Source organism: Nematolebias whitei, chromosome 2, assembly GCF_014905685.2.
Source record: "Nematolebias whitei isolate Nwh7 chromosome 2, NemWhi1, whole genome shotgun sequence".
In the NCBI taxonomy this organism is placed as follows: Eukaryota; Metazoa; Chordata; class Actinopteri; order Cyprinodontiformes; family Rivulidae; genus Nematolebias; species Nematolebias whitei.
In genome coordinates this window covers 51,309,912-51,321,725 of record NC_056499.1, presented here as the reverse complement: position 1 = coordinate 51,321,725, position 11,814 = coordinate 51,309,912, and the positions used below count along the sequence as shown (strand labels likewise).

The following is an 11,814-nucleotide window of genomic DNA, read 5'->3' as shown; positions in this document are numbered from 1 at the left end:
AAGGTTTCATAGAAAGCTCGGTTAATTGCTGATTTATCTGTCCACAGAGACAGAACAGCATCGTTGGTGTGGGACCCTTGGATATCTACACCTTTAACTACCAGTGGTAGGTAGTGTTTGGTGGACTCTGACTGCTCCAGCTCACAGAGGAGGCTGTCTTGTTGGGTCAGAGTTTGGACCACCGGGTGGGTCTCTTTGGTTTCACATGATGTCAGAGGAGTACTCACCGGGCTCGTGTCCTCGGCTGAGGAGTCTTTTGCGCCTTCCGCGGTACCTGCTGTTAGGCAGTTTGTTTTACACTCAGGAGGCGTATCTATTGGCAGTGGTTTGCTCACTTTGGTCCACATCGTTTGATCACCATAATCTATAATCGCGTTGAAGCGATTTATAAAATCCTGGCCAACCAAAAATGGGAATGAGTCAACACGAGACACGTGTACCGGGTGGTACAGTGTCATTTTGCCAACTTGCATGTGAACCATTGCTACAGCTGTCAGGGTTGTTCTCTTCTCTGAGAGACCCTGCATTTCTATAGCACAGTCAGAGAGAGGTATTATCCTGTTAACACTGGCAGCGGCTGTCCTCAGCTCCTCGAACAGTTTAGCTGACATAATTGTTATGTCTGCCCCACCGTCCAGAAGTGCTTCATGTGTGAGGACACCTTCGAGTGTCACTGACAGGTACGCTTTTTTGGCGACCCCCCTTCTGATAAAGTTACACAGAAACCTCTTGGGTTTTTTCTGACGCTTCTTCACACGTTCAGCCTTGTCTGTGTAATCTTGGTTTGTCTGAACCGTCAGCAGAGCAGTAGCTGTTTCTGAGTGTTCAGCTTGCGATGACTCGTCATCGTTTGTGTGTGATTGTACCCCCCCTTCTTCCGATGAGGGGTTGTTTGAGGCAACAACAGCAATGTCTTGGTGTGTTCCACCGACATCTGTAATGTTGTCATTCGCGCCCTCAGATGCAATAGTGATCACATCACTGCATAGTGCTCCAGGTTGGGTTCCCGTGTCAGTGTGTTTCAAAGTTTCTAACAACCTGCGTATTTTCTCTGTCTCTTCCGAGCTCAGAGGTGTAGGGACTTGTTTCTGGAACTTTTGTGATTTTTTCGCCTCGGTTCGTTTCGTCCGAGGTGGGGGACGGTCAGGTACGTCTTTTGGGGGTCCCTTTTCGGACTTCCCCTGATAATATGGGCCCTCTTGGTTCCCATATCTTTGCGTCCTACGCACACCCCATTTACGATAATCACGTTCATCCTCTGAAAGAGGAGCTTTTTGTCCCAGCGTGCACCTTCATGACGCGGTTTGTTAGTTTGAAAATACTGCTTTTTCTCGCCTTTTTTAGGAGGAGGGGTCAATGCACTCCATCCGTCCAGTTCTAGGGAGTGGGGTTTAACCTTTATACCAGGAAACACCTCTATGGGCGTCTTAGCATGAGAACATGCCTCAAACACATTCACAGCACACTGTTTAATCTCATTGATGGATTTTTCTCTGAAATTTGCCATCATTTGCACTGACGTTTTAAAATCAGTGTGGAGATTTTTGCTGAAAACAAATTTAAAACCTTCTTCCTCCTCCATTCCGGTTTCATTTCTGTTACCAAAATAAGCTTGGAAGATTCTTTTGTAATAGACTTTTGGATGTTCATGCTTGCCCTGTGTGACCTTGTCAGCAGCTGGGAAACCAGCAGGTCCCGTGCAGGGGTCGTACTCTCTGATCAAAGCCTCACACAGAAGGTTGTAATCCCTTCTCGTTGCATCAAGTAGACGCTCGATGAAGGTGAACACCTCTCTGTCCGAAGTGAGCCTTATCAGACTGACTTTATCCTCAACCGTAGCATTAGGATAACCACTCAATCTGAATTCCAGATCTTTGAGGTACGCTTTTGTTCCAGTTGAACCCATTGGTCCCGGTACAAAGCGTTGTACATATTTTGAGATTTTTTGCAAATCATCCATTGAAGGAGGAAGTATCAACGGTCTCTCTTGCAAGGTTGGTAGTGCAAATTGGTGCAGGTCTGTCCCTATCACCCGAGATGAGGGTGGACGTGTTTCTCTACACATCTGTGGAGGTAGCAGAATGGGATTAAGAGCAGGAGGTGCAACAAAATCTTTCTGTGGTGATGGCGGTTGGCCTGGACTCTGACTTTGGTCTTCTTTGAGTTCCAGACAAACTTGCCCCACGTCAGAACTTTTATTTGTTGCTGCGGCTAGATTCTCCTCACAAGTTTTCAGGCGTTCCTGTGATGTTTGACATTCACCTTGTAAACGCACACATTGTTGGAGTAATGCCGCTTTTTCCAGTCTGCATTCGTCCAGCTCTTTTGATGCGAGCTGCAACCGTTGTTGTAGCACACAGTTGTCTGAACACACAGCTTGGTACTCAAGCTCTTTATCCCTAATCTTCTCCTCAAATGAGTGAGCCTGTAATGACAGCTGATTTTCTAAGTGCTCCCTCACACCTTGCACCTCGACAGCACGTGTCTCACCATCAAGTTTAGACTGTTCCATCAATTCGTCAAACATCTCCTTTTCAGTTGCATATGCTCTAGACAGCATGACATTTCGTGCAACCTGTTGATCCAATTCCTCTTTGAGAAGCAGATAAATTTTTGCTAACCGTTCACGGCTCAGTTTTTTATTCTCACTAACCGTAGCTCCTTTTGCTAAACTTTTCAGTTCTTCAGCTCTTTGAGCTTCATCAAGGTCTTCAAACGGTGCACCAACAATTGGATTTGTTAAAATACATAAGGCTGTCTGGATGACATCTTGGGAGCCCAAAAGGTCAATGTTTACATCTTCTCCTGCCATTATCTTCTATTTAAAAATTAAATAAGAAGATGTAATGTTTTAGGTGGTAAAATAAAATCAGAAAAGTCTCCTTTTTCTGATATTTACGCTTATTTAGTGATCTAGCAATTAAACGTGTATTATCTTTTCAGCAAATGAGTAAACTGTATCAACTCTGTGAATATCTGGACTGTATCTTTTAAAAAGTTTCTAATTTTTAATTTTGCACCTCCATCAGAGGAATTACCAGTGAATGAAAAAATGTTTTGGTAAATGCCTTTCTCGCATAAATACCTTAATCACTTTTTAAATGCAAGATAACAGCTTGAAGAACGTTTATTAACTCAAAAATGCGCCTGACAGAAATAAACACGTATAATTTCACCCAAAATAACCTAAAAACGAAGTGAAACTGTGATATCAAGTTTCTACAGGAGGGGGCAGTATAACCTTATTTTATTTTAACCCAGACACTGTTAGTGATGTCCAGTAGGAGTCGCGATGACTTCCTGTGGCATCCAGTGACATCCGGTCGTTAGCTGTTAGCTTAAAATTAGCATCGGCTAGCGTGGTCCAAAAACACCATTTAGTGACGGATTTCAAACTCAAACGTGGCAAAGTTTCAGCGATTAGGCTTCAAAGAAACGGAGCAGCGGATCAGAATCCAACTTTAAAGCGTTTTTCAACTTTAAACAGTAGATTGAAATTCCCTATGAAGACGAGCTTCATTTCCGGGCCACGTGACTGAATCTACCAATGACAGAACAGCAACAGGGTGTGTTTTACGACCCGACACGTCAGAGGAAGTGACGACAGACACGTCTCTCGTCCCTCCAGCGAATCAGAGCGTTTCACACGGCCGTTTTCAACCAATCACGCATCGTCATTCTAGCTATCTTTGTTAGCATTAGCCTGAACAAGTCCGGTCAACTTTCTGTCCATTAACTTTCAAAATGCACTATTTTCTGTCAAAAATGTAACGAATAAGCTCCAAAGCACACGGAGACGGCGCTCCTTTCTTAAAAACGTCTCTATCTTCAAACACGACTCGTTCGAACCGAATCAGAACCGAGCCGGACCAGAACCAAGTCTGGAACACAGTTTAAACAGAATAAAGCGTTACCACAGCTCAGCAACTTTGTCACACACAACAGACGTACAAATTCAGCTTTCAAACAGACATACTGACTCACAATTTCAGCTTTCAAAACATCACTAGCTGCAAAACATAGCTGTATTTTCTCAAAGCATCGCATCTGCAAAAACGCTGCGTTTCACACAGCCACCTGCACTCTTTTCATGCCAACATGTAAAATCAATTGTTACACGGATAACAGTCCATTTATGAAGCGTACGAGGCCACCAGTATGTAGATGAACATATGCTGTGATATATTTATAAATTAAACGGATTCTTTAATTTTTCTGGACTGAATAATGTCGTGCATTGAATTTAATAAAAATGTAACGTGAGGCGTTAATTTTCTTTGACCCATCAAATTAATGCGTCATTTATTTACAGAATCAAAGTTTAACATCACACATTTACATTAATTTGGCAAAATAAAAATAACAACATGGCTTAATTAGCGAGTTTACAATTAGAAAAACCATACGGCGATGGTTGAAAACCTTGCTTCCAGCTGTACAACAGACATTTCTAAAAATATCTGGAATGATTTCTAGCAGATAGAAGAGTTTAAAGATGGAAATTGAAGTTTAAGTTGAGAGAAAGGATGGATGAGGGAAATGTGTGAGTCGGCATCAGAACGGCACTCTCCGGTGAGTTCCCAGCTTCTTCCCCGGTACACTTAGGTGGTATAAATCAACTCTTTACCTGGAGGAGATGTCTCCACTGGTACGAAGTTCCATTTAACGCACCCTTTCAGCGTCTCCGTAGGAACAGCTGTGAATCGTCCGAAGTAGTGACGGTACTTGTTCGACACAAGTTCACCTCTTGGTGAACTCACATGAGTGGAGTCCGTCAGAAGTTCCACTCAGAGGTGGAAGATGTCATAATCCCCACAAGACTCGGAAGAACTGCGGATCATGTCGGGATTTTCCTGTTTTCTCCAGCACTTCTCGGTTCGGTCCTGCTCCCAGAACTGAACTTCTCTCCCACCGCACTCGACTGGAGCTGGCGCTTGAAGCTGGAACCTGAAGCGACTGGTTTGAACTAGGAAGTACCGACATTTAAAGAGTTCTATTTCCGGTTCACTTGGGAGGTTCCTGATTGGTCGTTTCAACCAGACAGGGGTGTGTTTTTGTGACGTAAGAGGTCACTAGAAGTCAGAAAAACAGCAAGAATGTTATGGAACAGATTGAAAATGTTTTAAAGACAGACGAGAGGAATATTTAGGCGAGTTGGGGGAAAACAGGTGCCAGCCTCTATATTTACATCTGAGAGGATTTAAAAACATGACAGTTCATTCCAACAACTTGTTTTGCGTTTGACTCCAACCTTGGACCAACTTACACTTGCTCATTCAAAGACAGAAAATCAGAAAATGCATAATTACTCTGTAACAGACCTTAACATGATTTCTACTTTGCATAAGGATTAAAAATCACTAATACTGTTTCACAGTTGATTAAAAATGATTAGTTCACTTCAACATCTAAAAATGGTTTGAACTAAACACACTTTGATTATCAAACATTTGTAAAATAGTAATGATAATAGAAAAAGAGAGTGTTCTTTCAATTGATCAGTGCAGGACACTTAGAAAGTCTCTGGATGAACTTAATCTTGTGTTTCTGGACTCAAATCAATGAAATACAGTTCTTGTTCCAGGCAGGCCCTCAAGGCCAGATTTTGACCTGAGGCTTAGTTTACTACACGTGGGTTAAGCTGGGTCCAAAGGAGCGTGTTGTTCTGGTTATAACAGACAAATTCCCTCACCCATCTCTCTCCATTTAAACTTCATTTCCCATCTTTAAAACTCTTCTATCTGCCAGTAAATCATCCAGATATTTTCAGAAATGTCTGTTGTAAAGCTGTGAGGAAACCATGGCCGTATGGTTTTTTAATTGTAAAGCTCATCAATTAAGCTTGTTATTGTAATCAATTTTGCCAAATTAATGTAAATGTTTGATGTTAAATTTTGATTCTGTTAATAAATGACCACGTTCATTTTGATGGGTCAAAGAAAATTAACGTCTCACGTCACATTTAATAATTCAATGCACGATATTACTCAGTCCAGAAAAATGAAAGAATCCGTTTAATTTATGAATAATATCAACAGATATAGTTCATTACACTGCTAACCGAACCACACTGTACATGTATTTCACTTTCACATTTGGCGCCTTGTTTTTGTATTTCTGCTGCATGCTTTGGTATTTCTTGTTTCTCTTTTGGCGAGTCGAGACAGTTCTTCTCGTCCTAAGCATTTCGTTGCATTGTTGACCGTGTGTTGATTTTTGCATATGACAAATAAACCTAATCTGACATTACCTTCTTGTTGTGCTGAACTCTCCAAAATAGTTATTGAATTAACTGTTTACTTATGTAAGTAAGCATAGATGTTTAACAGCCCATTAAAATACACCAAAATGCAGGAAATAGCATCTACTTTATTCAGAATTTTTTAGGGTAGGACCCCCAGACTCCCCCACCAGTGTTCGACCTGTGATATAATGTAAAATGTATCTATTGCACTAAGCAAACTTTTATAGTCACATATTGGTAAATGAAGTGTTCAACATGTTTGCCTGGGCCTCCTAGAAGCTCAGGCTGATAAAGAGTTTCTTCATCACAAATCTCTTGTACTCCTTAATGTACTCACTGACCTTCGAATGGCTAATATCCGTCATCCTCCCTTACTGTTAAAATAATGCTGACTTGGCTGTTTTCCTGAGTTGGACCTTGGGTTCCAGGCCTCATCTTATCTGAAGAAGACCACTTGCTGAAACATCCAGTCTTCTAAGAACTTCTGTATTAAGAAATGTATGTGTAACCGAAGACCTATAAAGGTCGGTGAATCCTTTGTTCAGGGCTTCACTTTTGCACTGCAGGCAGAGGGAGCCTTCGTACGCTTGTTTGAGCCTCCGAAATAAAGACACTTGCAAGATCAGATCTGATCTCCTCATTTAGTCTCAGCAAACTTATATATCCCTGTTTGTTAAAGTTTCCACGACAGACCCCTCCACACACACACACATTATGAATGTTTCTGACGTCAATGGCCACCACGTTGTTCAAATCAAGAGCCATTTTCAGCAGTGGGGGCTAATCACCCCTAATGGTCAGATTCTAGAATCGCCCCTGCAGCCTTTTCCCTGTCAGTTTAAAGCACTTCTTAAAACTCTTTGCTTCTTGGCTTTGGACACCATCTGAGATAGTTTATTTAAATGATTTTATGTGAGTCTTTTATTTATTACAAGGCTATTTTTACTTTGGTTTTTGTCCCATCTTGTCATAACTGTTGAAGTTTATTTATTGTGACTGTTTAGCGCTTCTGTGGTTGTTTAAACTGTTTTATAATTAAAGCTGGTATTTTATTAAAACATTATCTAAAAACAACATTTTAGTCATGTGATTGGTAGGACACCTTTGTGAACACTGATTGATTGTTTGGTTTGTTTGTCATTAATAGATACACTGATGACGGATAGTTGATTGATCTATTGATAATACTGTACTTCTATGTTGAACCACAAAAATAAATAAATAAATAAAATAAAACACTCAAAGAACTTGACTTTTTTTCTGGTAAATTTTTATTTTTAATTTTTATGTTTTTGGTAAATCTTTGCAGCCTTCACATCTAAGGTCCAGAGCTCATCTATAAAGATGAAGCACAAAGTTGAAGCTTGTTCCTTCACTCATTGTTCAGTTGTGGCAGGGCACTGAAATCTGTCATAAAGCTCCTCTCAATCCTTACTGATGATCATCAGTGACATCAGGCTAAAGATTCAGTTCACTCTTACAATCATCTTCTCCCAACATCTTTAGTTTGTCTGATCAGGAAGTGAAGGGAAATTATGTGACAAATGAAAGCTTCTTTGTGGAGCGATATTAAAGCAGTACATGACTGAACCACAGCGCAAGTCCATCACATGCTTCAGCTGTCAGTGTGAGAGACTCTGTCTTGAGCTTCCTTCTCCTTTTATTTTAGGGGCTCAGGCTGACTTCCCCCCTGAAATAAAAGGAGAAGAGTAGCTTGGTTAGAGTCATCCTCATCTCCGATGCCAAACCCTTCCAGTCATCAACCAGTCAGTCAAGAAAGAACATGAGTTACACATTTTGTATAAAAAACAAAACACAATTACCAAAAGCAGCATAAAATTAGTCAGTGAAGGTCATCTGGTTGATTTTGTAAACATTAGACAAATTGAAAGTCTCAGCTCGCAGTGTTTTGTCTTTTAGCTGCGCCGTACAGGGGTCACCACAGCAGATCAGCTGCCTCCACCTCACATTATCTCCCGCCTCATCTACTGTCACACCAATCGGTTTCGTGTCCTCCATCACTACATCCTAGATCACATCAAACATCACAACATCTTCTCTGACGTCTTCCACTTTTTCCTCTGCCTGACAGCTCAATCTACAAAATCCTTTGTTGAATAATTCTACTCTCTTTTCATCACATCTACACTTCCAGATGCAGGAAGAGGGCCACCTGCATCATGAAGGACCCCACTCACCCAGCACACACTTTTTGCCCCGCTCCCCTCAGGCAGGAGGTTAAGGAGCATTAAGTGTAGAACCAAAAAACTGAGGAACAGCTTCTGCCCTGAAGCTGTTAGACTCATGAATCTCTAACCAGGATAATCACTGTGAAGAATCACATAATTTTGCTGCTGATCTGTTTCATGTTGATGTGTTCATGCATACTCATCTTCTCACACAGACTTATGCTCATGTTCGTGCTGCTGTTCGACGTAATATTTTTATGCTATTAGTGCTTAGTGTATGTATAAATACATCTTAGTTGATGTTTTCTTAGTTCATATCTTAGATGTTATCATTTTCTTTTACATTTTATTGTTTAATGTAACTGGGAACCTGTGTACATAATTTCATTCCATCACATGTACCACATGTGGTGGAACAACAATGAAGAATCTCTGACTCTGACATGTAAACCTGTCCTCTGGTTTTGTTTCTGAACTCAACCTTAGCGGTCCCAATGATCTACATGTGTCCAGTTCTATCCATCCTGGTCATGCCACATGAAAATCTCAGCATCTTCATCTCTGCCACCTGCAGCTCCTCCTCCTGTCTTATAGACAGTGCCACTGTCTCCAGACCTTACATTGTAGCAGCTCTCACCGCTGTCTTGTAAACTTTCCCTTTCGCTCTTGCTGCCATCCTTTGGTCACACCTCAACCTTGAAGCACATCTCTACCCACTCCATCCTATTTACACCCTCTTCTAGTTGCCTTCATTCCTTAATGATCTTATTCCACCACCAACTTTTCTTGTTTTCCCCTGACTAGAAGAAACACCAAGTATCTTCTTGTCCATTTTCCCCCCTGCCATAGCTGTACTTTTCTAGTCCACTGGTCCTCTTTACTACCCTCAGTAGGGCCTATTACAGTTCTTCCCTGAATTGTTGTCGACAGTCCTCCTCTTTCATTTTCCACCATTTAATTTCTGTCGTCCGTCTCTTTCTCCTCTTTGTTTCTAACCTTTTTTATAACTATCATCATTTGTTGTTTTGCAACACTCTCCCTTGGCACCCTTAAAGTCTCCAGTCTTTTTCAGGTTGCATCTCGAACCTGCATCCACTCTGTTTCACCCTCTTCTGAAAACAGGTGTTTGGTCATTGTTCAGTTGTGGCAGGGCACTGAAATTTGTGATAAAGCTTCTCTCACACAGTCATTTCCTTTTTCTTTGCAAAATTAACAACTCTGTCCTTCTGGATTCATGTCTTTCACACCATACCAACACAGCCCCTCTTCATCTGCTTTGTTCCCATCACTAACATGACCACTGAAGTCTGCTCCAGTCAACACTCTCTTGTCTCTGGGGACACCTTCTACTATGTAATTCAGCTTACGTCAGAATTCATTTTCTCCTCAAACTCACATATGTACTGACATTTTTCAAAATTACACACTCAATCTCCAACTTAAAGTTCATGATTATGTCTGACACTCAAATGACACACAAATGATAATTTGCAATACTAAAATATATTTTTCAACACATCTGCCACTTTCTACCTTTACTAATCTTTGTACTTACATTCAGAGTACCCACTTTAACCTCTACACTCTTGCTTTTCCCTTTCTCTCGCTGTCTCCTAACACCCTGTCATCCTCTCCTTTTTGATGGTCTTTGACCAACAGAGAGCCCAATTTCCACCCACACACTATAGCACTAGAGGAGGTTGTTGTCAACACATGCCTCGACCAATTCAGGATGGCAGTCTTATAGGGGAGTGGTGGCGCAGAGGTTAGAGAAGATGGGTTTGTGATCGGAAAGTCACAGGTTCAACTCCCCAGACTGACATCAAAATGTGTGTCCACACCTGCCTCCACCCTCATTTGCCCCACTCTGGGACCTTGAGCAAGGCCCTTAAACCTCACCATCTGCTACCAAACAGGTTTCTCTTGAAAATGAGTTCTCGTGACTCAATGAGGCTACCTGTATAAATAAAGGGCAAATAAAAAATTAAATATTTTTTTTTTTTAATCTGTGATCTGCATTTTTTTAATGCCGGAAGCTCTTCCTGATATAACCCTCACCATTTACCCAGAAGTACACATAAAGTGCTTTTCCAATAGTTGTTTTTTTCCATTCCCACAGTAAAAGTAATAAAGCCAACTCCCTGTGATCAGTATTTGAAGACCTTCACTACTTTAAGTGAAAACCATGTGATCCCGAGTTAAAACACCAACACTATTCGATGAGTTACTCAGAAGAACCACAGTTCAGTTAGTTGTGGCTGAACTAGATAGTATTTGAAGTTTTATAATGAGCTGCATAAAAGTTGTACTTACCGTTCTGCACTTCATCACCTCCTGCGTCCTACACAACAGAAACAAATGAGATTCTCACAGACAGTCAGCTGGCCTGAGCTTCATGTATCATATGTCTGTAAAGGATGGATAACTTACCAGCTTTGGTACAGGCTGAGGCAGCATGTGACCAATCCCACTGACGATCCAGCCCATCATACTTTAAACACATCAATGAGACATTAAAAATAAAGGAAACACTCCATCATGCCATTAAAAACTTTTACAACAAAATCATTAATCAATTTGAAAATTAACATAGCATTTTCTTTTGTCCATTCATCCATTTTCTGATACCTATCAGTGAATTTCTAAAGTATCAAAAGTTTGCTCTGAGAATTATTATTAGAGTAAGAAACAAGGTGAGTTACTTGAATTGTTGCTTATTTCCATGCTATGTACAAAAGTATGCTCATTATTAGGACTGAATAAATTTTATTTGGACTTTTTAAAGATAATATTGTTCTTTTTTAAATACAACTTAAAGTCACAGTGATTAAATCACATGTTAAATTCAACGTTAAGTGCCATGTATTGTACCAGTAACATAGAACAGCAGTTAAATTTAAACAAACATTTATACTTACTTTGATTGGTGATCTGCATCCTTAACAGACCTAGGAATGGGGGAGAAAGAAAAACTATTTCTAATGTTTTTATTGTTGCTACATATAACAGCAATTTTAGGCAGTCTATAAGAAGTAGTGACAAAATAAAAATGCCTACTAAAGTCAGACAAGAACTGAGAAAACACTGCCTTTTACAGTAAAGGCAGGAATCTTAAAAACACTGTCCTCTACAGTCAAGGACAGTGATGGTGGGCACACTGTCTTTTGCTATAAGACAGACCACCTAAATATTGACTTTTACCATCAAACAGAGACAACAGAAACACTGACTTCTACCAACAGAAATAGACCAAAGAAACACTGACTTCTACCGTCAAACAGAGACCACAGAAACACTGACTTCTAGTATCAGACTGAGACCACAGAAACACTGACTTCTACCATCAAACTGAGACCACTAAACACTGACTTCTACCATCAG

The 11,814-nt window shown here is 40.6% G+C and overlaps 1 protein-coding gene across 1 annotated transcript in view; it reads right to left on the bottom strand.

Moving 5' to 3' along the window:
• The window catches only part of LOC119427190 (cyclic nucleotide-gated cation channel beta-1), a 174,665-nt gene that overhangs the window by 131,976 nt on the left and 30,875 nt on the right, over positions 1 to 11,814 (bottom strand). The window contains exons 10-12 of the mRNA XM_037694773.1: positions 11,352 to 11,381; positions 10,864 to 10,924; positions 10,747 to 10,774 (exon numbers count right to left, since the gene is read on the bottom strand). Of these exons, the coding sequence (XP_037550701.1) occupies positions 10,747 to 10,774; positions 10,864 to 10,924; positions 11,352 to 11,381 (119 nt within the window). The remainder of the gene's footprint in view (positions 1 to 10,746; positions 10,775 to 10,863; positions 10,925 to 11,351; positions 11,382 to 11,814) is intronic.